Source organism: Arvicola amphibius, chromosome 1, assembly GCF_903992535.2.
Source record: "Arvicola amphibius chromosome 1, mArvAmp1.2, whole genome shotgun sequence".
Taxonomy (NCBI): Eukaryota; Metazoa; Chordata; class Mammalia; order Rodentia; family Cricetidae; genus Arvicola; species Arvicola amphibius.
Window position 1 is genome coordinate 106,374,572 of NC_052047.1, and position 26,893 is coordinate 106,401,464.

The following is a 26,893-nucleotide window of genomic DNA, read 5'->3' on the forward strand; positions in this document are numbered from 1 at the left end:
TTAACCAATGAAAGAAACATAGACAGATAACTCTCCTCCATCACAAATAAATAAATGAAAATGGCTAGTGACATTGACGTGATGCTGATGGGACAGTAAACACTGGAGAATCCCCTTCACAACCCATTGCCACATGGGCAGGGCCGGACCCACTATGATGAGGACATATTTGGTGGAGAAATGGTAAGGAAAGAGACAGAAGCAGACTTTTTGGCACTATAAACAGAGGTGGACCTGACAACGTGAGGATCGTGAGGAACAAACAGTCTGATATGAGTAGCCTGTGCTGACACCTGTGTCCATAGTAATGTCCAGCCTGTGCTGCTACGAGGGACCATGTCAGGGTCCATGACTGAAGCAGCAGGGGCCTGGGACATTGTCTAAGGCCCATACCCCCAAAGGCCGTGAAGTCTTCCCTGGACTTGCAGTTGCCTGGAGCCATGTTGATGCCTGAGGGTTGCACAGAGCTGGCTCTGACCTGTCCCTCACCAGCTGTAGCACTTGGGAGAGTGGGCCTGAATCTGCCCTGGGTAGCAAAAACAGCTGGCCATTATGGCCTGTGTGTGGGAGAGCTGGTTCCACCCCTTGATGGTTGCAGCATTTGGGAGAGCAGGCTCTGTACCTTGTGGGCAGAGCAGTAGGTCCTGGTGGTGGGGGCACAGGAGAGCCAAACCTTCCCCTTGCTGAGGCAGTGCTGGGGAGCTGGCCCTTGAAGTGTGGATGCGGGAAAGCTGCCCCCAATAGCATGAGCACAGGAGAGCCAGTCCCGCACCTATTCAGCTGCCCAAGGCAAGAGAGCTGACCTTACTCTTGCCTGGGAGAGGTAGCCCTGGTGGCCCAGGTGCAGGAGAGTGGGGTGGGCTGACCACTAAGCTATTACCAGGCCAAAGTCTAGGGCTTTGACTTGGCCCACCCCAAACATGTATTCTGTCCATGAACTGTTGGACTGTACAAAGAGCCGATCCTGTAGAACAGCTTCAGGATCTCCAAGCCACAGGGCAACAATAAGATATCGTAGAGGAGTCCTGTTGAAGATCCAGTATTGATAGTACACCAGAAGCCAGAGCCTTTGAACCAGACCAATGACTCATTGCAATGAACATTTGCAAGTACAGCTTTCTGGGGTGTGATACATCAAGACACATTGCACTTTTCCCAGTGAGTTTTTTTTTGTTCTTATTTTGTTTTTGTTTTTCTGTTTTCTTTTGGTGGTGGGAGGTTGCAAGGGCAAAGGGCAAATATGGAGGGATGGGGAGGTTAATGATTGGGTGCATGATGTGAAATTCACAAAGAATCAATAAAAGTTAAAAATTTTTAAGAAAGCCTAGGAAAATCCTAGAATGTCTGGGAAGGTCCCAAGGATGGAGCATGAACTAAATCTTCAGAAATGTTGATGCAGCTGCTCTGCCTTGAAGGGAAGGTGAGAAGTAAACCTGTTCTCCCACTCTCTGAACTTCCTTTCTCTTGCCCTGTTTCTTCTTTGCCTACCCACTCCCTCTCCTTTTCCTTCTCCATTTTCTCCTCTCTCCTTATCAGACCTGGAGACTCCCTATGGCTTCCAGGCTGGTCTCTAGCCTTCTGGATCAAACAGTCGAGACTGCAGGCATCTGATCCCAGTCAGTGATCCAGAGAAGACTAGGGTAGGCGCAGCTACCTCATGAAAGATAACTGTCCTGAAGTTTGCTGGTTGAAATGCTAATTTCAGTTTAAACTGTCTTTATAGCTGAGTTGAAAAAGGTAGCTATTCAAATACCAGGATACCATGGCCTGGGAAGTTCTACATACAACAGATGAATCAGCCATTATTGATATTTAGTCTTTTCAGTTCTGACTGAGAATATTGGACATTTAAATTGCAAAGATCATATAATCTGTATGCTATGGAGAAAATCTACCTATTATAGATCAATAAATATGAATACTTCATTTTTAAGCATACAGTGTGGAATGCCATATGGTCATTTATGTATTTATGTGAGTTTTGAAATAGTTGTTGTCAGACAGGGTCTCCTATAGCCTTGAACTCCTGGTCACACTGCCTCCACCTCACAAGTGCTGGGATTACAGGCATGTAGCACCATGCCTATCGCTAGTGACGATTTTTTAAGAAGTTAATGCAATTTGAGAGTTTTATAGAATTTGGGACATAAGATATTTCTGTTGTTCAGTGTGTCCTAGTGATGCTCCAGCACAGTGAGGACTTGTTTAAAGTGACCTTTATGGCTGAACAAAGTATTCTTAGAAGCCTCGGGTACTCATTCAGCAATCACAACCCCTTCCCTGATAGATGACCTAACTGTAGAGTTTCATGGCCGAGGAGTTCCTTGGCAGCTCTTGGGTGAGGAATAGGCAGAGATCACACCATGCAACAGATCTCCTGCAAGAATTTTATGGTGGCAGGAGGCAAAAGCCACCTGTGAGCATGGATATGGGAAAGAGAGGGGTGGGGAGGAGGCAGTGATAGCCTGGGCTTACATAAAGGGTATGTGACCTGTGGCAACAGCTGAAGTGTCCATTTGGTGGCTGGAAATGACATGGCTCCTGGCAGTGTTCCTGAAGGTGGACTTGGTTCCCAACTGTAACATACGGCCATATGAAAATGTCAAATCTGTGTCTGATGAGTGGGATCTATTAGCAATTTCTCCATGTCCTGACCTTACTCTTCATTGAAAACCCTTCAGTCTCAAGCTGCCCTTCCCCGGATCATCAAGTAGAGACCAAGGTGGCAGTCGGTGGTGCTCTGGAAAGCTATGCCAGGAGATTCAGGGACTCATTCAAGACCTGGTTGCCTAAGTTTTGGGCTTATGAGAAGGTGAGGGTCTCAAAATGTGGAGTGATCATTCTTTATGAATCACTTATAAAAGTAATGAAAGATGTAGCCGGAAAAATAATTGACTGAAAGTTGATTTTGGATTCTCTGGCTGTGGTATCAGAAAAACATAAATTTTTGTTGTTTTAATGATCTGGTTTGTTTTGGGTGGTGGTAACTGAGGTCTTCAATCCCATCACTTGGGAGGCAGATGTCAGGAGATTTCTGAGTTTGAGGCCAGTGCCGTCTACAGAGTGAGTTCTAGGATAGCCAGAGCTACACAGAGAAACCCTGTATTCAAAACCAAGACCAAAAACTTGTTTTGCAGTATTTTGCTACTACATTTTTATGGTAGCCCCAACAGACATTAGTAGCAGATTAAAGAGGAGCTCATGAAAACCCATGACTAACCATTGCACAAACAGTGGGAGTAGCTGATCACCTGTCCAGTTTGCCAGTAGCTCAGAACTGCTGAGATAAGAGGCATGGACTGTGTGTTGACCACGGTTGCTTGGCAACAATCCAGCATTCTGACATTGCAGATCCCAGCTCTTGACCATCTTTTTGTTTTCATTTTTAATGACTCTCACAGTGTTGTGGAAGTTTCTATTTTTCCTTTTTTAAATGTAATTTATTTTTTCTTTATTTTACATTCCAACCACAGTTCTTTCTACCTCTCCTCCAAGTCCTCTTTCTTATTGACTGGGGTTTCCATCTCGCTCAGTCCCACAGTTGTTCAGTCCCAAGAAATACAGAGACACCTACATTAATTATAAACTGATTGGCCCATTAGTCTTAGTAACTCTTATAACTTTTATTAGCCCATAATTCTTGTCTGTGTTAGCTACATGGCTTGGTACCTTTTTTGGCGAGGCTGTCACATCTTGCTTCCTCTGCATCTGGGTGATGGCTACATATTGAATTTTTCTTCTTCCCAGAATTCTTCTGTTCTCATCACCCTGCCTATACTTCCTGCCTGGTTACCCCACCTTTAATACCGTCCTGGCTACTGTCCAATCAGTGTTTTATTAAAATACAATTGACAGGGTACAGACCATTGTCCTACAGCACTTCTTCCCCTCCAACCTACCCCAACATCTATTTCTCCCAAGGGATGAGGGCTCCCATGGGGAGTCAACAAAGTCTGCCACATTAAATTGGAGGAGGACCAAGCCCCCTGCAACCCCTCCCCATAAAGCCTGAACATGGCATTTCATCACAGGGAATGTGCTAAAACAAGCTAACTCCTGTGTCAGGGATAGATCCTGGTCCTACTTCAAGGGACCCCTCAGATAGCCCAAGCTTCACCACTGTCTCTCACGTATGGAAGGTCCAGTCTGCCCCATGGAGGCTCCACAGCTGTCAATGTAGAGTTCATGAGTTTCCAGGAGCTGTCTCTGTAGCTTTCTCCATCATGATTTTGACCACTCTTTCTCATATAATCCCTCCTCCCTCTCTTTGATTAGATTCTCAGAGCTCGGCCTGGTGCTCAGTTGTGAATCTCTGCATCTGGTTCCATCAGTTACTGGATGATGGCTTTATGATGATAGTTGGGGTACTCACATATCTGTTTTCAGTGGAAGGCCAGTTCAGGCAACCTCTCCACTATTGCCAGGAGTCTTTGGTGGAGTCATCATGGTGGATTCCTGGGAATTTCCCTAATATCAGGTACAACCATAGAACTATATAGCATGTTATTTCTGCCTTCTGGCTAATTTGGGCTCCTTATTTTGTCTCCTAACCCTGATTAGACAAAGGATAAAAAAGTTAAGATTTGCTAACTGGGCATATCTTGTCCTAGGGATAAAAAACAAAACAAATAACACACAAGAAGACAAACAAAACAACAAAAGAATCACACAAAATTGAGAGAAACAACGTGCCTACAAATCACAAACCCAGAGAACATAGATAACAATAAGGACCCTAAGAGAGACGTATATAGATCTAATCTACATGGAAAGTAGAAAAAGACAAGATACCCTGAATAAATTGGGAGCATGGGGACCTTGTGAGACTGTTGAATGGGAGGGGATAGGTAGTGGGGGAGCAGAGAAAAATGTAGAGCTCAATAAAAATAAAAAAATATACAGCTTAAGGAAGTCTCATCCTTTTTTTAATCCACAGATATTAATGCCCAGTGACATGTATTTATTCATGAGATAACCAGACTACAGTACTGGTAGTGGGGTCTAGAGTTTATTAATAGCAGGAAAGAGCAAAGGCAAAAAGGATGGGCTCATGAAATCCTCAAAGTCAACCTGGACACAGAAGGCATGGCCTGAGTCCTCTGGCGTCTACATTAGTTTGAGTAGAGCTGGGATTCCCCACTCCCTGTCCTTTCGTGGCTCTCAAGGTCTTCCTAACAGAAGACATCTTTCAGTCTTTATAGCATTAAAATTAATCAGGAGTTTATGCTGTTCATGAAAGGTAGAAAAGTCCTGGGGCTGCAAAGTTCACCTGTAACCCCAGTGTCTGGTGAGGGTGGAATAGGGCAGTTACATGAGATTTGCCCAGGTTGTATAAGGGTAGCATATCCCAAAGAAATAGAAAAGCTGTCACTTCTTGAAAGGGCTCAATTACCATTTTCACATCTCTCTCTCTTTTGCCTCTTCATCCAATTTCCTGTTTCTTACCTAAGAATTGGGGTCTGAAGTGCATTTGAATGTGTCTCCAAGGCCCCACCCTCACCCCAAACTGCCCAATAAGCTAGAGCCTCTGAGGGTATTTTTTTTTTCTTTCCTTTAGACCTGATCTTATTGTGTCCCCAGGCAGGCCCTGGTCTTTGGACTTTCCTCCATCATCTTTCTTTGTTGCTGGCATTACTAGTCCAGACTAAATTTCATTTAGGACAGCTCAGAGGTTAAGAACACTGCCTGTTCTTCCAAACGCCCAGAGTTTAATTCCCAGGTACCACATGGTGGCTCAGAACCATCTGTAATGAGATATGGTCCCTTCTTGAAGAGGAGACATGGTCAGTCCTCATCAACTTAGACATGAAACCCAATATGGAGAAGTTCAAGAAAACCACCATATATGGGCTCGCCATGCATGCTTCAGCAAGCCAGGTACAAATTTTATTTACGTTTTCTTCATTCATGGCAGACATGGACCAAAGGAAAGCCAGGAAGATATGATTAATCACTTTCAAGTAACATTAGCAACTCTCTACAGACCTATGGCTGTGTCAAAGTACCAGTAAATGTATAAGAGGCTACAGAAAGATTGGGACTTCTAATCACAGAGACAGAAGCAAAGGGATTGAACTCATAGAATCATGGGTAAATACATTGTTATAAAGAAACCTTGAACTCTTTGCAAACATCATTCTGACTTTACTTCTTTAATGAGGTGGGGGTGGAAGACATGGACAGACAATAGTGTTAGTCTTTCAACAGGAGATTCTTGTTGCAGCCCAAAATTAACAGTAGGAGAGAAAAGAAGGAACTCCATCTGTAGCAAAGCCTTGGCTTCTTTGGATCTTGACAGCTGTCTTTCTCCAGGCCAGGACTCCACCTGAACCCTCATTCCTAGTGCTCCCAGTAGGAAGCCAGCAGTGCATCTTTCCCAGCACCTTCGCAGTTGGAAATCAAACTCACCAGAGCAAAGACAGATTTCTTCTAAATTTCTGCCCTTTAAAACTGCTCCCACACCTTCAGAAAAAAAGCAAGAGAGCCTGAATCTGTGGAGAGGAGCAAGAGGAACCAGAGTAAATGTCTCCCCCTCCCCCCACCCCCCACCACGGCTGGTCACTAAGCCTGATCAAAGTTAAGACTTACAGTGCTGAAACTGAGAAAGAATCTAAGGACCAACCAACCAATGGGGAGCCAAGATAGCGGTATCTGAGGTTTGACCACCAGAGGGAGCTAGTCTCCCTGGGTCTGGTTTGCTTTCCAGGAACTTGGGACATCTCTCAGTACTACAGAGCTACAATCACCCAAAAAGATGGTGACCTTTGCGATAGCTGCCCATGATGGAAAGAAAGCCCTCCCCATGGGCTCCTCTTGCATCTGAGCTCCTGGCAGGATTCTGCTTTGTGTGGCAGGTGTGTCCCAAAGGGCAGCAAATGCAAGGTGAGGGACAGGGAACTGCAGTATCCTCTGGAGCTGGACTTGGGCACTTAAGAGGATGAGAACAGGGAGGAAGCTGCACCTCAGGGCAGCTGCTCACAATCAAGATTCCCACCCAGCAGGGACAGGAGAGGAGGAGCCCCATGCAGAGCCCTGCAGAGACACTTCCCACACTCACAGCAGTGAAACTAGCAAGCTGCAGGGCCTCTCCAGCTGCCCAGGGGTGTCCTGCAGATTAGGTGTTCTGTTGCTGCCCAGAGCAGGTCCTCTTTCCAGAGCTGATCTGATACATTGTGTCCCTTCCAGGAATCCCTCCCCAGAATGTCTCAGCAGGTCCCCATTTGAGTTAGGATTTATATTACATTCCTCTGGAATTCCCTCACTGTCCTCTGAATTAGAAGCTGAACGTGTGTAGAGCTGGGGATGCGGTAGATTTGGCACAGTGTGCACATAGCAGGGTGGAGTCCTGGGCTGGATCCTGAGCAGTGTGCACACCCAGGTGTGATGACGTGCATGTGTCTTAATCACTCTTCTGTTTCTGTGATAAACGGCATGACTGAGGAACCTTATAAGGACAGTGCTTGATTTGGGGCTTGCAGTTTCAAAGGGTTAGAGGTCATGGTCACCACCATGACCACCATGGTCTACCTCTTCATGAACTTTCTCTGCAGCCACAATTTCATTTCAACTCTGTGCAAAGATTTGACTTTGTGGGGAGCATGGCAGCAGGCAGAGAAGCATGGTGCTGGGGCAGGAGGAGAGAGGTCACACTTGAGACACAAACCTGAGCCAGAGACAGAGAGACACCGGGAATGCCCAGAATGTCTTGAAATCTCAGAGCTCACACGCATGTCACATATACTCCAATACTGCCACACCTTCCAATTTATCCCAAACAGACCCAATAACTGGAAATCGAGTATTCAAAGATATGAGCCGATGGAGGCCATTTTTATTCAAACCACCATAGGATTCCACTGTTTTGGAGCTGGCAGCAGGAAGATCAGGAGCTCAGAGGCCATTCTCAATAGTCGGGGACTATGATGCCAAAACAGCCTGAGATACGTGAGAATTATCTAAAAACAGAAACGCTGTATCAGGGAAACAATGAGCCGCCCCCATTTTCAATCTCACCCCCACTCCTGTATGAGTATCTCATGTGTTCCTTATATTCTCAGATCTACTAAATTATGACATATAGAGTGGGAGCAGATATGACAGCATAGTCTGAGTTTTGTTTAACATACCTGTCACCTCCTCCTCTTTCTATTCTTATTTTTAGAGACGGGCTCTAACATTGAACCCCAGCCTAACCTCTAGCTGAGATGTAACTCCCTCATCCTCCCCAGTGCTGAGACCATGGGCTTTTGCTGTTGTTTTAGTTTGGTCTTTGCGCTTCAGGGATTGAACCCAGGACCTTGTGAATGCTGGGCCAGTGTTCCATCCCTGAGCTAAACCCCTAGCCCAAACTCCACACCCTGATGAGGTCAAGAGACTGAACTGTTGTTCTTGGTGTGGACAAAATGGCTGTCAATAAATATTGTAATCTGATTCTTCTGAATTGTTAATGACTATATACAATTCTTTACAAACTTTGTTTGGTTTTGTTTTGGAGGCAAGGTTTTATTTCACATTCCAGACTGGGTTGGAGCTTGCTTCTCTTCAGCTTGGTCTCCAGCTGCTGGCAGTACTCCTCCCTCAATCTAGCAAGTACAGGTGTTAGAGGGATGAGCCACCATCTTTGTCTTTTATAGAGTTGAATCAGTGCCTCCTCTGTTTCTTCCTAAGGCCTTCCTGGGAATCAAAATAATAAATTGCTCACACAGTCATCTACCTCTTCGTGAACTTTCTCTGCAGCCACAATTTCATTTCAACTCCGTGCAAAGATTTGACTTTGTGGTCAGGTCTGCCACTAGCCTTGAACCTCAGTGACAAGAATGAAGGCGGCCAGGAGAGCACAGCACTGACCAGTGCTGCAATGTGTGTGAGTCTAACTGTGTCAATACACACTGACATTTATTTCAACACAGGAAAGGCTTTCCCATGAAACAATTATGGAAGAAATAATACACGAAAAGGACATTGGAGATCTTTGAAAGTAGAATATTTTTCTTGAATGAATTCATAGTTTGATAAAAGTAAAATCATCTGGGATATTAAAATACAGGTATTTTAATCTGTAGAACCCAGCATGGCGATGTTTTGAATGGGCTGATGTATACTCTGCCAGCATGTAGTACTAGAATCTCTAATCTACATGCTGCCCTGTAATTGCCTCTCTGCTGTCACAGATAGAGACAAGATGGAGCTCCACTCAAAATGAGTCACTACATTGCTGGTGCCAAACTAACCTAAGTGAGTTTCATGATAGAGGACCCAGTCTTTCATCACATGTCTGTCCTGCCTCCTGCCTGGAAATCAGAGTGGTCTGGCTGTAGGCTTCTGCTGTAAACCTAACCCCACCCTCACCCTTAAAAGTGTTAGAAAAACTGTCTCTGCTACAGGGAACCTGATACTCTCCAGATATCCCTCCATTCAGTCTTTCCTGGTGCCAGGTCCTGAACTCTCCTGGAAACACCGTGGTGTGGTGTGCCCTTTCTGTCTCTCTGCCTACTTAAGGCAATATGACTCCAAATAAACTCCTTTTTGTGCAGTAATCCCTCAGAGTGTCACCTTGAACCAACTACCTCATCTAAAATCTGGCACATTCCTCTTTAAAAGCAAAATGAAGAACAGAGTCTTCCTCTGTAACTGAGCCTGGCTCAGATGCGCAGCCAATCTATCTCTGCCTCCTGAGTGCTGGGCCTTCATCCAAACCATCATGCCAGGCTCTGGTTCTTAATCTCAGCAATTCTTTATTACAGTCACAGCAAGGAGACAAAACAGACATCGTATTGTATATAATTTACATGAGGTAAGTTCCTAGAAACATTATATTCTTTGCGTTTCACAACACAGCACAAGGTAAGTTTATTGGGATCAGTGTAATCACCTTCACTTTAAAACAGAAATCAAAGGATTTACATACTTGATAGGAACTAAATAGTACAATAACACTCATTCTCTCAAGAAACAGATGTGAAAAACTGTTGTTATCTATCCCCAAGACTCCAGGGAGCACCAGTAGTCTAGGATCCAGGGAAGAACAGAGGCTAGGGTATTGAAAGGAAGTCTGCATTGGGGCAGTTGTTTGTTTGGGGTAGCAGGCTGATTTGTAAATAGCATGAAGACAAAGGGGTACCCAAAAAGCATAACTTTACATACACAGGTTGGATTGAGGGCAAGAAGGGGTTATCAGTTCAAATATCAAAGAATGCCTGCCTAGGTGGAAGAGCAGAGAGGGAACAGGAGTGTTACATCACCAGAAGTGGCAGGTCCCTTAGTTTATCAGCTGACAGACTGCTAGCAAAACAAGGTGTGTTGCTGCTAGTTTTCTGGCAGGGAGGAAAAGAATTGCTGGCTTTTAAAATGATGTCACTTTTTGTCCCAATGAGGTGGATCCAGGTTTTTCAACCCAAGTTAGGTTGAAGGTCTTATTCCTATGATAAATCTCTCAGAGATTTTGGGGTACAGTCACACCCAACTGATATGTTTGATTCTGAAATTTCTCAAAAGCCAAACATTTATAAAATCTACACCATATTGGAGTAGACTTGATGACACTTCCCAGGACCTAATTAGCAAAGTCAAATATTAGGAAAGTCAAATATTAGCCACCCTCAGCCTATCCATTTGCCCATTGTAGCATGAAGCCAGTACAGTATCTTTGCCCCCAAACTAACATACAGCCATTTACTGACTGTAAAATAGATGTTTTATTCTCAGTGAATTTATTTCCTTTCTAATACTAACACAATCCATTTTGCATTTGTGTATACTGCCATGTGTAGGAGGCAGAGGTTAATCTATAGGAGTTGGCTGCTCCTTTGCAGGTGGGTTTGAGTGACTGAACCCTGCCAACAGCCTTGCTTTTACCCTCGGGGCCTTAAAACAGACCACACATTTATTTTTTTACAACGACCTAGAGTATAGGAACAGGATTTATATCAAAAATGCAAAAATAAAAAGACATAGGCATAGGCCTTTGAGGATGTCATTCAGGGCCACACTGCTGTGAGGAGTGGCAGAAATAGAGCAAAGGGAGGTACTAAGAACATCAAAGTCTTAGTGGGTGTGTTGGAGATATTTCCTTAGGTTTTAATGAAGCACAGCACTGTGGTTAAACTATGTACCACTAAGAGCTCATTCCTAGGCTAGACACTCCAATATATATTTTCAAAAGTAATAGACAAGCTGGAGAAGATCTTTCTGTCATCTTCTGTCAGTGACAGAGGAATGGGGTTGTAGAGACTTGGCAGAGCTGAGATAAGTGGCTCAGGGGCAGAGCACTTCCTCAGCATGTTCAAGGCCCTGGCTTCCATCTGGCACCACAAACAGGAAGTATGGGTTAGCAGAGGTCTTACCTCACCTCATGAGGAAAGAGTCATTGTCTGGGAAATCTGGGAAGAGATAAATTACTATAACCTCGTAAACAGACAAGCAACTGGATCAATAAAAGAACCAATGCTGGTTTGTATTTAGAAGTGAAGGTCACTGACATGGGAAGACAAAAGTAGAAAAAGATAAAATGATCCCACAGAGCTTAGACATATGAGATACATCAGACACAGGGGCACTGTGCAGACATGGGTGAGGGTTTAGGAAGGCGGCCCACAGACTGTCAATGGCTTTGAACACATCATAGGATTAAAATATGGATAAACCACATCAGGGAAGTTCGGTTCATAGAATCTATAGATAAGAGCTCCATGGTTGGAAACATCATAAAATGAGAGAGTGCAAGCTTCTCGGTCCAGGAAAACTCCAACACGAGTGGGAGGACAAGTCAGAGAGAGGAGCAAGACACTGGCATTGTGGGTGATGGAACACTCTTCAAAGGCATTGTACACAGACCTGTCTGTCATCCCTATAACCCAGTAGCCACATTTGGGCTGATAATTTACATGCTGTTTATCATCAGAATCATCTTTATCTTCATGTTTAGGTTGATAATTCACATATTGTCTGTCCCCAAAATCATGTTTGTATTTCCAGTCAAAGACATATTCAAGCTGATAATTTACACATTGTTTAACATCAGAATTATTTTTGACTTTGAAGTCCTTTTCATTCGTTGCAGGAAGCTGGGGTTGAGCACATCTTCCATCATTTATTCCCAGGAGCCAGGCATCACATCTAGTCACGTCTACTTCCCAGTAATGTTTCCCTGAGTGGATAGCTGGATACCCTAGGACACCCAAATTATAGGTCTTAGAAAATTGGGGATTTCTTCTATTATTATTTCGATGTTGTATTTGTCTTTTATCTTCATTAATGACAATGTTTTTATTGTGTGTTTGATGCAGGGTCACGTGAACTGCAGAAAAATGAGACATATAAGAGTCACACGGGAGGCAAGGTACTGCCTTATTGGTGATATAAGGAGCAGATGCTTAAGGAGAAAGTGAGGAGGAACATGGAGGAGCTGAGTTTAAAGTCAAGGAGAGGCAGATTGCTGTGCATATTGGGAACAGTAACATAAAACATAAATATTAGTAGAGAAATAAACTCTGAAAGACATTAAGAATAGAGAGGCTGATGGTGTGATTTCTCCTTACCCCAGTGGTGCTGGGCATCCTGGAGCCCTGAAATGATGAACATGCACAGCATTAAATGCAAGCAAGGGAATCAGAACATTAAAATCAGTGTGCTTTGCAGAGTGGGGGAGGTCTGCAAACTGTGACATAGGATAGGATGAATGATGATGTCCATTAAATGTCATCATGGGGATTCATTATCTCCTTTCTGAATTCCTCTACCGATGATCAGAGACATCACTTTCTATCCATAGAGTGTAGACCCAGCACCTGTAGAGTCCCCCAGGTAACCACAGAATGTAGCTGCTCTCACCTTGAAACACTTGCAGGATGCCTTTCAGATCTGGAACTCGGAAGATCCTTCTCTGTCTTCTTGAAACAATTTTGGGCTGTTTTATTCTTAAATTCTGATTCCTAGGGACAAGAGATTGACCTCAATATCTCAGAAAGTGTGACTGACCTCTGACCACCATGGACTTCCTATCACTCCCTATCATTCTAACCATAGAGGTCCTGGAGCTTTCCTGAGAATTCTGAGCAGGGGGAGAGAGGGTAGATACTAACTCTGCAGACGTGAGAGACATAGTCATGACCCCTCCCACTTACTTGCTGTGTGATGTTAGTAAAGTCTTAGATACTCTTTTGTACAGTCAAACAACTTGTTCCCACTCTCCCTTTTACTTCCCAGAATTCTTAAGAAATAATGAATTAGTAAATATAAAAACAAATCAAACTAATGTAGGCAAAAAAAAAAAATTAAAAGTATGGGCTTGGCATGGAGTCACAAGCCTTTCATCCCAGCACTCTGGAGGTGGAGGCAGGTAAATTTCAGCGGTCAATGTCAGCTTGGTCTACAGAGTGAGTTCCAAGCCAACCAAGGCTACAGAGAGAAGACCTGTCTGAAAAACTAAAGAGACGGGCTGACAGACAGTGAGCTAGAGAGACAGAGACAGAGAGATAGACAGAAATAAACAAAAAAAGCAAATAAATAAATGCATTTTTCCAGGGTGCAGAAGCTGCTCTGGGGTAAGAGAGCCACATGAAAAAACATCTAGAAAAAGCCAAGAATTCAAACACTTTTGTTAATACAGACACTCTTGGCCAGATCTGAATATTTAGGATCTTTTTAAGATGACAATTTTGGAAAAGAAGACAGGAACATCAAACTCATGCTGACATGAACTTCATATGTTCAGAAGGAGCCTGCTGCCAACAGCCTGGGTGTGATCTTTACACACATGGACACAGCTTTCCAGTCTTCTGAAGTGTGTGGTTCACATGGAGCAGTTGTGTTCACTTTTCTATCCCCATGAGAAATACACAGATCCACAGGAATTTTTCCCAGTATACAGTTCTGTGAACCCTGCAGACAAGGAAGACATACCCTATCTAGGATGAATCTGTGAATCAGTACCTGTGAGCTGCAGACAGAGCCAGACACAAGCATAGAGCACGGATAGAATGATGGAACCACAAGGAGTCTGAAAGCTCCTGTGGCTCCATTTGCCTCTTCCCACTGCTGAGCCTAACTCTGTGACTCCCCTTACCCAGACCCCTAAGAGAGAATCAAATCTGTCCCCAGTAGTTACAAAACAGTCAGAGGCTGCCTTTCCCTACCTCCTCCTCCTTCTTACTGCAACTTCAGAATAGCACTTTGTTTAAATTTCCCCAAGCCCATGATAGATTTATTCTAGTCAGATACTAAATCATTCTTATCACGCAATAGGGCTATTCTTCCATGTCAGCCCACACATACCTTGCTAGGACATGATTCACACCCTAGAGAGAAGGGAGAAAACACAGTCAATAATATGTTCTGCATGTTCCTGCAAATCCTGGTCACACTCTCACTGGGTGCAGAGACAAAGTCAAAGAGAATCAAATCTGTCACCAAAAGTTCTCCAAGACATGAAATAAATACGATGCTAGGCTCATTAATAGTTTTTTATGTATACTAGTACAATATTTTCTGTCTCATACTATAAGAATTTGTAGACCAAAGATGAATAAATGAGTTTGAAAACTTACATAGGTTTTGCTGTGCATACCACTAAACATAAAAACACATGTCTCTTTTCCAAGTTCCATGTCAGCTATCTATCAACATCCTTGCAACTAACATGTCTTAGAAACTTATTTCCAAATTATTTCAGTCATTTAGAAACAATTCAATATGTTAATAATGAAGAAGCCACAAGGGCCAGAAGGTTAGATTGTTTGATACTTAAGTCCAGCTAACCATATCTCTCTTTCCCCTTTTCTTCTCTCTCTGTAGTTTTCCTGGCAAGAAAAGAAGTCAATCTAAAGAGACATGTGTGCCTCTCAATTTGACAAACCGTTGAAACAATGACCCCTACTAAAAGTGGAATTTCTCCAGGAATCTCACACTGGGAGAAGGAAATCACCGCTATCCAGGTGGAAAGCTGGCCTCCTAAAAGATTTCAAGCTGTTTTTGCCAGACCACATAATGTCTGAGTCTGTACCAGATAATGATGGGAGAATGATAGACAGGACCACACCTTGACAAGGACTACTCATGTGTGCATATATCTGGGTCTCTGCTTAAACTTTGATCTCACTTAGAGAAAATGGAGATGGACAGTGGTTTTTTTTTTTTTAAATCTCTTTGTCCATCTTCCAAATGTAGCCACATTAATAAATATCCTTTTCTGCTTTCCAATATTAACTTGGCTCTTATATGGGACAGATATCAAGGCCTGACCCACCAGGTCCACTTTGCTATGTTTAGTAAGCATCTCAGTGGGTTCTTCGTCCTCGGATTGAGACCTAACACTGTGCAAGTGTTCTCACATGTGCGGATTCCACTGGATATTAGTAGATTTAACTAAAGTTAAATTCGTCGAGAAATGTGATCTTCCTCCTTACAGATAACTTTTACTAGGAGCTCCTTGGGGGTGGTTAAACGTCCTACGGAAGTCCACATTCTGTAGTCTCTTCTTCTCTTCACCTTGACCACGTTTGTTTTTCACTATGTAACCCTGCTGGCCTTGAACTCACTATGCAGACCAGGCTGGCCTTGAACTCACTATGCAGACCAGGCTGGCCCTGAACTCACTATGTAGACCAGGCTGGCCTTGAACTCACTATGTAGACCAGGCTGGCCTAGAACTCACTATGTAGACCAGGCTGGCCTTGAACTCACTATTTAGACCAGGCTGGCCTTGAACCCATCCACCTTCATTTGCTTCTGCGTTCTAACTGCTGGGATTAAAGGAGCAAGCCAGGACATCTGGTTGCAGGTTGGGAAGCTTATGTTCTTCTCATGTTTTGTTTCTGTGTATGAGAAGCTCTCAAGCTGTGTGAACTAGCTTAGTTTAGCCAAATATGTCTAATTCCATCTAATATAGGTGATAAATGAGTGTCCTCGATAATAATTAAGTCAACACGATGGAAACCAAGAAATTAAAAGAACATAAAATTTTCTAGAACTACCAAGATTGACAATTCAGACAAAAGAAATAAATTCTTGCAGAGATATTCATTAACAAAATATGCTTTTGGTTTAAATGATTTAAAAGTGTGATAGAGATAAAATACAATACAAACTTTATACCTTTTAGGATAAAGAACGTACCTTTCATCTCAGAAACTCAAAGACAGAGGAAAGAAAACTCCCTGAGGTCTTGGATAGCAACTCCCCTCCCACTGACCAGACCACTGAATCAGGGCAGTGGGGTGAAAAGCTTCAAACATCCAAGGGAATGAAGCATATCCTATAATTTCAAATTCAGACAAAGTGACTAATGACTGTCGGATATGCTTCAAGCATGCTCACATTACAACAGGGGAGTAACTACACATGATGCAACAGATCTTCTCCACATGGTTCTGCTACTGTACTGTAGTTGATAAACTAAAACATGCAATTTCATCTTGTGATCCATGCTTGCAGTGATTCGCCAGCCTTTGAAACTGATTCAGGAAAGAGTTCAGGGAGGGGCCAGAGAGCCCTACTGTCCTCATCAGGGAGATCACAGCAGAACAGAGGGAGGGAAATGGCTTCCAGGTGTCCTGACTCTCAGATATTGGCTCTTCCTGCATGCAGTCTTACCTGCAGCATCTCTATGGTTGAGCACTCCAACCGATGCTCCAGAGCTGAGATGACATCTCTCACTGACTCCCTCTGCTTCTCTAGTTCATTTTGAGAATCTTCCAGGATGTCCAGAATGTCTTCCCACTCTTGCTTCAGCTTCTGCAGCTCATTCTCCTCTTTGGAGTCCAGGAATTCCCGCAGTCCTTTAAACTCGTTCTGAATGTTTTTTGCATCACCCTGTATTTGGTTCTTCAGACATAAGAAAATGGAGACAAATTTAGACTGTCCTAATGGGGCTGGAAGACAGAAATCCACTGTTCTGATGGGGAGTTCTCACAGGAACTGAATTTGGGAAGGAGGCAGTCTTAGGAAAGCATGTGTCTCTTTTCAGCGTCTGTTCATGACATTGCAAAACAAAGATCTTAGGTCACCTTTGCCAAGGCCATCTGAGCCAAAGTGGGTACCTGGGTGTGATTCAGTTTTCACACAGCTGTCCAAACTCCATTCCTGCCTGCAATACCCCTGATCCTACCTCTGAACCCTGGAGAGAAGCTAGCCCCAAGAATAGAACTGTAACAGTTCCCAAGCATCTTCCCAATGGTCAGAGTTCCAGAAAGCACCACAGGAGGAGTCCCAGGACTCAGTGCCATTCTCACCAGGCCCCTGCCATGATGTCAGCTCCTCACACATCCAGGCTCAGCTGTGATGCACTCTCTGTGCAGCCCCAGCTCCAGCAGAACAGGCAGAGAGGACTAATCAAGGCCTCTTGTCCCTATCAGCCTCCAGGGAATGAAGAGCCAGGGAGCTTCTTGCCCTTGTTTCTCCCAGGCATCAGGCTAACTCCCTTAGGAGTCAGGGTCCCCACTTACCTTCCAGAAATCTCTCTCCTTTTGAAGGTCATCTTCCCACTGGTCACATCTTTTCTCATTAGCCATCTGTATCTCCAGGGCAGCTTGGAGCTTCCCCTGTGGGAGAGGAATTGTAGCAGAGTCAAGCTGTGTGCTTAGTAGGACAGCTGCTCCTAGGCAAAGGCCAAGAAACACTTCTGGAAAGACAGGGGGTCCAAGACTATTCTCTTTCTAATATCTTGTGCCATGATTTATGCACATAAAGTAGATAAATCTTCATCTTCAGCTCAATCCATTCTTGCATTTACACACAATCATCCCTATATAGACAAACACAGAAATCTCTCTTAGTCAATCATCCCACCAAGTACACACCTCTCACTTTGACTCTGGCATCAGAAAACTGGGGAACTTTGCTAACTCTCCTAGTCTTTCCTATAAATATATACATGCATCACAGGTCCACAACTGGCGCTGCAATTTACTTTTTAACCTGAATCTTATTGTGTAGCCCTGGCTGTCCTGGAACTCCTCTGTAGACCTCTATGCCCTCAAATTCATCAGCAGTCAGAGTTCTGGAATTGAGTCATGTGACAGTACACAGACCACACAGACACTCTCGTCACTGCCATATATCATTCATTTACAAGCCCCACTGTTGAGAGTTACGAGACTGAATTAAATCGTATGAATGAACCTGACATGAACATTGAAAAAAGTCTACACAAAGTGGAGACTTCCCATCTGTTACTGTGTCCTGCTCTGTGTATTACATCTCCTTATTTCTTACCTCATACTTATTGGCCACCTCTTCAATGAGAGCTGTTTGGTGACCACGGTGCTCCTGAGATCTCTCACAAAGCCAGCAGATGGCCACCATGTCCTTCTCACAGAAGAGCTGGAGTTTCTCTCCATGCTGTGTACAGACATTCACCTTCTGCTCCTCCTCTGGGCTGTACTTGAACTCCTTTAGCCTCTCTACTATGTTGGCCACATGTCGATTAGGCCTCAGATTTCCAAACAGGTAACTAACTCGGCACACAGGGCAGATGTCCTCCCCTTCTTTGATTTTGCTGGACTCATAGTTCAGAGTGATGCAGGCTCGGCAGAAGCTGTGGCCACAATCTGTATTCACAGGCTCCACCATGAGGTCCAGACAAATAGGACAGGTCACCTCCTCCTTGACCATCCCCAAGACTGATGAGGCCATTGTTGCTGTGATGCTGAGCCTGTCTGTCCGTACCTCTGAAACTTCTGCTCAGGTACCTGTGTGACTGTGATGATGAAAAGGGGGGCAAGTGAGAAAGGGAAAATCAGAAGAGATCAATGAATGCTCTTTATGATGCTGGAAAAGAACAAAGGAGAGAAAAACAGAGAGAAGTTCAATGACTTGGCAAAGGAGAATGCTGTCATACTTTCAAGTCTTCTGCTATATTTCATCCAAAATGACTAATTTCAGATGCAGGATTGTCATTTCCTTTCACTGAAGACCAGGAAAATCATGTTTCCTTCCATCAGCCTCGTGTAACCAACCTTCTGTTCTTCCCTTTCTTTCCCAGGACAAAATCACATCTTCAGTGTTACAAGCATCAAACTAACCACTTCTCCCCCACTGTACTTCTCCTTCATCAGCACCAGTCAGTGTGACCCTCTGATCCTCTGCTTACCAGTCTCTTACCAGAGCCGGGGGCTGACATGGAGTGTACACAGTCCGTCTCTTGATGCACATAGGCAACGATTTGTCTTATTATTAAGAGTGTTTATTACTCTGTAGAAGATCCTAGTTGACATCCTGGCATCCACATGATGTACGTCACAGCTACCTGCGACTCCAGCTTCAAGAAATCCTCCAGCTGTAACCATCCCAACCATCCTTTCAAATGTGTATACACATAGGCAGGTCCACAAATATATAACTCAAAACAAAATGAAACTTAGTTTACTTGTTTTGTTTTTCCTTTTTGTTTTTAGACCAACAGTGTTTGGTTTTTACCGTAGATCTCTTGGAAACCTAGCCTCTGATTCTTGGTCGCCCACACAATGTCTGGTATGGGTTCATTCCCTTGGTACAGGTCTTAATTCAAATCCGACCTTGGTTGGCTACTGCCACCAGTTCTGTGCCACCACTGCGCTAAAATATTTCACAGGCAGGACAGACTGTAGGTGAAGGCTCTGTGACTTGGTTGGTGTTTGCATTTCTTTTGGTAGCTTGCAGAGGACCTTCCTTCACCAGAGAGACTAGAATGTAGAGGTGAAGGCTCCATGTAGGCACCAGCTCAACTTCTTCATGTTTAGTGAATTCTGTGGGTGTTCTCCTAGGCAAGGAGCTTCCACTGTCATTTTCTAGAGAACAATCCTTTGTCTTATGAGGCATGTTTAATAAAAACTCAGAGACAGATATTGAGGTTCTATCTGAAGATCAAAAAAGCAAAACAGCCAGCCACTGGCTCTTACCTCTACCTCAGTCCTAAATAGTGATCCTGCTTCCAGGGATCTCAGGAAGAGCCTGAGCCTGACATATCACCTCCTGCTTTATAATCCTCTTTAATTCTGGGTTTACAGGCAAGCACAACTACTGCCTGGTTTCTATGGCAAACTAGTGTGGCTATTGGGATTAGAGGTGTGTATCATTGTTGCTTTGTCTGTAAGGGTGACCAGTGGGGCTGTTTTACTCTCTGATTTTCAGGCAAGCTTTAGTGGTTAAAATACAAATCAAATAGACTACAGTCTTTTTAACAGCTTCGGTTGTTTGCGGTTTTTCGTGTGATCCCCTTAGCCAACAATTCTATTGAATGCAACCAAATCCCACCACTGAAATCCTTGTTAGGTGACAAGGGATTGCCTGTTGGGACTCCATATCCCATTAGTAGGGGACCTCATTAGGATTTCTTAATATATTTTAGGACATGTCCATTGTACTAGGTAGCTATATCATCCTTCAAATGCTCCCCCTTCCAGCAAATTAAATCTTTTTAAAAGAGACACATAGGAATGAAAGTTAGGTTTGTTCAGTTCAAACAATATGGCTGCAGACAGATTGTGTGTTTTGTGACTGGGGTATGTGATGGACAAGGAAAACTCCATTTTGTGTAGACATCCATTCTATAATCATAAAAGAGAAGCTCCTGGCTACTCTCATTCATTGTTACCCTTCCCCAAATTGTAAAAGTGCTATATGATCATTAACTACTTAGTCTGGCTTTGGGAATGCACTTACTGCTGTGTGAGAAAGCTCCTCACAGCTGAGGGAATACCAGCAGTTTGTCACTCAGTTACACATTCCACACAAATGGGATAATTGGCTGCCCATCTTAAAACATCCCTCCTCCAGCCTCTTCTGTGTGACAAACCTTTGATTTGTCCTTAAGGCTGTTGTTGGCCTACTAGGAGTAATTAATAAATCCAGTCAATTGTAATTTAAGTTGAGTCTATGGTGTTTTCCTGGTAGATTTGAAATCTTGAACAAGTAAAACAGTTTTTTTTTATTTATTCACTTTTTTATTGCTTTTACATCCCGTCCACAATTTTCCATCCCTTCTCTTCTCCTAGTCAGACTCCTAACCTCTTCCTTCCTCCTTTCCATCAACTCTTCCTTCCATTGTGTTTAGAAAAGAGTAGGCCTCCCATGGATGGCAACCAGCCATGGCCTATCAAGTTGCAGGTAAAAGCATTTTTTTATGAATGATGAAACTTCAAAGTACTGAAATGATATGAGAAATGATACTTTTTTGAAATACGCTGGGCAAATAAATTATCCCAAGATTCTTTTCAAAATAGTATTATCACAAAGAAATAAAAAAAATCAAATGGAAAAAAGAAAGTATATTTAACTAATGGTGCTGGCATAACTGGATATCAACATGTAGAAGAATGAAAATCGATCCAAATCTATCACCATGCACAAAACTCAAGTGTAGGAGGAGGCTGCTTGTTTGACCCAGATGCCCAGAACCTAAATAACCATGCAGAAACTATAGTAATTTAATCATTGTTTGGCCCAATAGCTCTAGCTTTTTATTGAATAGCTCTTATATATGAATTTAACCCATTTTTATCAATCTGTTTATCTCCATGTGGCTTTAGCTTACCTGCTAAAGTTTGATCACGTCTGTCTCCAGCAGTCTTTTCATGGCTTCTCCCTGACTCTGCCTCTTTTTTCCCAGCATTCTATTTAGTTTTTCCTGTCTAGCTCTGTTCCCCTAAAGCTCTGCTATAGGTCCAAAGCAGGTCCTTATTCATTAATCAATGAAAGCAACACATAGAGAAAAGGACCTTCCACACCACTCATGTCCAAATGGATCAAAGACCTCAATGTAAAGCCAACCACACTGAACCTCATAGAAGAGAAAGTGGGACACTTGAACGCACTGGCACAGGGAACCAATTCCTAAATATAACCCCAGTAGCACAGACACTGAGAGAAACAATTAATAAATGGGACCTCCTGAAACTGAAAAGCTTCTGTAAAGCAAAGGACAAGGTCAACAAGACAAAACGACAGCCTACAGAATTTTGAGAAAACATCTTCACCAACCCCACAACATGCAGATGTCTGATCTCCCAAATATACAAAGAACTCAAGAAATTGTTCATCAAAAGAACAAGTAATCCAATAAAAAAGTGCAATACAGACCTAAATAGAGAACTCTCAACAGAGGAGGAATCTAAAATGGCTGAAAGACACTTAAAGAAATGTTCAACATCCTGAGTCATCACAGAAATGCAAATCAAAACAACTCTGAGGTCCATCTTACACCTGTAAGAATGGCCAAGATCAAAAACACTGATGACGACTTATGCTGGAGGAAAGGGAACCCTTCTGCATTGCTGGTGAGATTGCAAGCTGGTACAGTCCCTTTGGATGTCAGTGTGGCAATTTCTCATAAAATTAGGAAAAAACTTACCTCAGGACCTAGCAATACCATTTTGAGTAAATACCCAAAGGATGCTCATTCGTGCCACAATACATGTGCTCAACTATGTTCATAACAGCATTATTTGTCATAGCCAGAACCTAATAACAATGTAAATGCCCCTTGACCAAAGAATGGACAAGGAAAATGTGATATATTTACATAATGGATTCCTACACAGCAGAAAAAAATGACATTTTGAAATTTGCAGGCAAATGGATGGATTTAAAAAACATCATATTAAGTGAGGTAACCCAGACACAGAAATATAATTATCATATGTACTCATCCACAAGTGGTTTTTAAACATAAAGCAAAAAAAAATAACAACTCTCAAATCACAATCCCGGAGAACCTATCTAACAATGAGGACCCTAAGAGAGACATACGTAGATGTAGTCTATATGGGAAGTGGAAAAAGACAAGAGCTCCTGAGTAAATTGGGAGCATGAGGACCATGAGAGAGGGTTGAAGGGGAGGGAAGAAGCATGAAGGGGAGCAGAGAAAAATGTAGATCTCAATAAAACCAATAAAAATAGTATTATCTGGAACAATTTAATATGTACTCCCTAGAATTTGATAAATTTAAAACCTGGAGAACTCTAATGTGTGCATTGTAATATCTCATAACACATAACAGTAAAGAGAGTCGATGCCCAAGATCAGGCGGGAGGTTTCCACAACTAATGAAGAGCAGGAGAGAGCAAAGGGAAAGAGGATGGGCTCATGACAGTCCTCCAAGTCAACCTGGACACAGGAGGCCTGGCCCATGTGTCAAGTAAAGCTGGGATTCCCTGTCCTTTCATGGCTCTGAAAATCCTCCTAACAGCAGATATCTTTCAGTATTTATAGCATTAAAAACAATCAGGAGCTTGTGCTGTTCCTTGAAAGATAGAAAAGTCCTGCAGTGTTCACCTGTAACACCAGTGTCTAGGGAGGGTGGCACAGAATAGTAAGATAAGGTTAGCCTGGGCTATATGAAGGATCCAAGATTAAGAATATAAAACAGTTTAAATTCCAGAAATAAGAATATAAAATAAAGAAATATAAAGTTGTAAGCCCAGGAGAATGAGAGCAGGCTGTTTGCAGCTTTCTCTGCAGCTTAAGGATTAACTATTAACTGTGGGTAACTCTACAACTGTTTGTTTCATTTACTTGAGTGAAGCAGCCCTCTATAAACTGAGAGTAAGTTCTGCTAACTGAGGATCAGCTTTTAGATACTCCCTCCACCTGCCGCTGGCCACTTATGAGCAGAAATTGATGCGGGCTGAGTTAACTTTTAAATGATGAGATGTACATGCCTTTTGACTTTGATTTTATGTTGTTACATACCCTTCTTGACTATATGAAACTGGCAGTGTCAGGGGAGGTGCCCAGCCTTGATAAACACTATTTATCAGGGAGTGTCAGGGAAAAACAAGGAACTAAATACAAACACTAGCTTAACTAAAAAACTCTGTTGATGGAAATTGCAAATACAGGCAATTTGTATGTGAGTTTTAGCTTGAGATTGTAAAAATTCTTTTGTTATTGGCTAATGCTTGCTATAAAAGGAGGAGTTCAAAAACCGGCCTTTGCTACCATCTTACAAAATCCATTTCTGGCTGTGGTCTCAGCTAGCTGATCAGCTTTTTGTGTCCCTTAGAGATTTTTCATTTTATTTTTTTATTTTTTCCTGGAATCTGGTTTCTGGAATAAAGTTTGCTTCTGGTTTATTAGACTTGGTGGTCTGTCCCCACCTTTGTGTCACCCCTGTGGACCCAAAACTATATTAGGGTACCATGTCCCAAAGGAAAAGAAAGGCTGAGACTTCAGTAAGTGTGTGATTTCAGTGTTCTCACACAATCTTTTTCTTCTCCTGTCAACGTCTTCTTTGTCTGTTTCCTTGGGATTGAATCCTGGGCCTAGCATAAACTTGAAAGTGCCTGCCCATTCACTAACTGCAGCAACACCATTTGGTTATTGGTGCAGGAGAATTGTCTGTAATCTGTCAATCATGTGTTAAATAAATGCTGATTGGGCAGGCAGAAAGTATAGGTGGGAAAACCAGACAGGAAGTAGAAATGATGTAATGAGAACAGGAGAATTCTGGGAAGGAGGAAGTTGATTCCTCCCATTCTTGCCCAGATCACAGAAGCAGCAGGATATGATCTGCACCACTGAAAATAGGTAGTGATCCACATGGCTAACATAGATCAGACAAATGGGTTAATCAAGATGTGAATGTTAGCCAGTGAGAAGCTAGAGATAATGGGCCAATCAGCTTTGTAACTGATAGAGATCTCTGTGTTATTTCTTTGGGGCTTGCCAGCTGTGGGGTACGGGGCAGGACAGAAACCCCAACAAGCAGGCCTGGCTTTCTTCATGTTATAGGGTCTTCCTTCCTTCCTTCCTTCCTTCCTTCCTTCCTTCCTTCCTTCTTCCTTCCTTCCTCCCTTCTTACCTATTTTTTTTAAACTAGGTCTTTTGGGTCCCAAGGGATGCCTTGGAATTTGGACCTTACTGCATTAGTTTTCTGTGTTGCTAGAATTACTAGCTTGGGCTGAATTTCATTTAGGCATGGCAGACATGGACTAAGGGAAAGGCAGGCAAGAGTAATGACACTTAAGTAACATTTGCAATTCTCTACAGACTTGAGGCTTTTTCACAGTAAAAGTAAATGTACAAGAGATTCCAGAAAGAATGGGACTTCTAATCATAGATACATATGCAAAGGGGATGATAATATAGAACCTTTGGCAAATACACTATTACACAACAAGACCTTCAACTCCGTAGTCAGACACAACTCTGGCTTTAATCCTATCTTGCAGCAGGGGTTTCCTGAAAGAATCAATAGTAATCACTACAAAGAAGAAAGTGAACTCCATCTGGAGAAACAACTAAACATCTGTGCTATTTGAAATCTTTCCTCCTCAAGGCTTCCCCTCTTGCTTGCTCCTCATCACCCTTCCTACCCCAGGACTCAGCTGGGAGCCAGCAGTTCCTCTTTCCTGGCCCTTTTCAGTTTAAAATTAAACTCACCAGAATGAAGAGTGTTTTCTTCTCAATTCTTCCAAATTTTGCCCTCTAGATTTTCTCTCAGACCTTCAGACACCAACCAAGAGATCTTGAATCTGTGGAGGGGAACAAATGGAGACTACCGTGTCTTGAGCATTTGTTTCCTAAGTCTGATCTCTGCAGAGCCAGAAGAGAAATGAAAGTTAAGACTTTGACCATTGAAACTGAGAAATAGAAACTAAATAACTACCAGCCAATGGGATGCTAACACATTGGTATCTGGGTTTTTACCATCAGAGGAAGTCAGTTCACCTATATCAGCTCTGTCTTTTCCGAGCGTAGGACACAGTGCTACAGGAAGTTGTCAGGTTACTTGTTTAGGCTCATGTTACAATCATCTAAAAAAGGTCTTGATCCCCAGGAAAGCTGCCTCTGAAGAAAAGAAAGCATTTGCAATGGGCTCTTGTTGCACCTGAGCTCCTGGCTGGGTTTTGCTTTGTGTGGCAGGTATCGCCCAAAGGAAAGGAAAGACAGGGTGAGGGAGAGAACTGCAGTGTTCCTCTGGACTTGTGTAAGTGGAGACTGCTCATTTGCTTCCCAGCCTCCCAGACCTGAATAATCAAACAGTAACTATATTAATTACAGCCCTGTTTGGCCAGTAACTTAGGCATATTCCTAGCTAACTCTTACATCTTAAATTAATCCATTTCTTTAATCTGTGAGTCACCACGAAGTTGTGGCCTATTTGTATTGTTCGGCATCATTCTCCTTTGGCAGCTACATGTTATCCCCATGACTAAGCCTACTCTCTCTCTCTCTCTCTCTCTCTCTCTCTCTCTCTCTCTCTCTCTCATCTATCATCTATCTATCTATCTATCTATCATCTATCTATCATCTATCTATCTATCTATCTATCTATCTATCATCTATCAATCATCTCTCTCTCTCTCTCTCTCTCTCTCTCTCTCTCTCTCTCTCTGTTTGGATTTCCCATGTGGCTTTATTCTGCTAAGCCTTTGGCTGAAACAGATTTATTATTAACTACTGGTAATAAAAGATATCCACAGCATAAAGAGGGGAATCTCACATCATCTTCCCCTTTCTGTATAAATAAAAAGGAAGGTTTTAGCTTTAACATAGTAAAATTACATCTAAGCAAACCATTATGGAGCAAGAATTACACTTACAATATTGAGTCCATTTGTATCTTGCAAGTTTCATATCTAATTAATCTTTTATCATAAAAGGAAAGCTATAACTTCAACTATCTGTCTTCAACACCACCAAAGACTCTAGAAGGATATAATATTACATAAGAAAACAGCAAGTGTATTGCAAGCAACTTCCAAAACTCTAGAAATGACAGAGACATCTTGCTGCCTAGACAGCCATCCAGCGGTTTTCTGTAGCAGTGGGGCATCTATCTTTAGCCTACAGGCCCATAGTATCCTACAGACTTTTAAAAGAAGGTATATATATATAATGTATATAATATTCTGTTTGTGTGTATGTCTGCAGGCCAGAAGAGGGTACCAGACCTCATTACAGATGGTTGTGAGCCAC

General features: G+C 42.8%; 1 protein-coding gene and 2 long non-coding RNA genes across 5 annotated transcripts; 2 read left to right on the forward strand and 1 right to left on the reverse strand.

Moving 5' to 3' along the window:
* The first annotated feature begins 1,327 nt into the window (after positions 1-1,327).
* Positions 1,328-15,114, forward strand: LOC119810436. Its single transcript, XR_005284747.1, has 4 exons — positions 1,328-1,420; positions 2,682-2,812; positions 12,285-12,337; positions 14,791-15,114. It is a non-coding gene; the product is annotated as an uncharacterized LOC119810436 (long non-coding RNA).
* On the reverse strand, positions 9,710-25,543 carry LOC119810418 (tripartite motif-containing protein 30A-like). Of its 3 annotated transcripts, none has more exons than XM_038323888.1 (8): positions 25,355-25,543; positions 18,208-18,691; positions 17,439-17,534; positions 16,588-16,818; positions 14,272-14,294; positions 12,829-12,929; positions 12,537-12,563; positions 9,710-12,166 (listed from the first exon to the last, which is right to left on the reverse strand). In XM_038323888.1, the coding sequence occupies exons 2-8, from the start codon at positions 18,625-18,627 to the stop codon at positions 11,577-11,579; spliced, it is 1,488 nt and encodes a 495-aa protein (XP_038179816.1). In that variant the 5' UTR covers positions 18,628-18,691; positions 25,355-25,543; the 3' UTR covers positions 9,710-11,576. The 3 variants fall into 3 exon arrangements, with proteins under 3 accessions (XP_038179816.1, XP_038179807.1, XP_038179825.1); XM_038323879.1 differs by having other exon boundaries at positions 9,710-12,295; XM_038323897.1 differs by lacking the exon at positions 12,537-12,563.
* Positions 24,449-26,893, forward strand: LOC119810442. Its single transcript, XR_005284749.1, has 3 exons — positions 24,449-24,499; positions 25,752-25,865; positions 26,849-26,893. It is a non-coding gene; the product is annotated as an uncharacterized LOC119810442 (long non-coding RNA).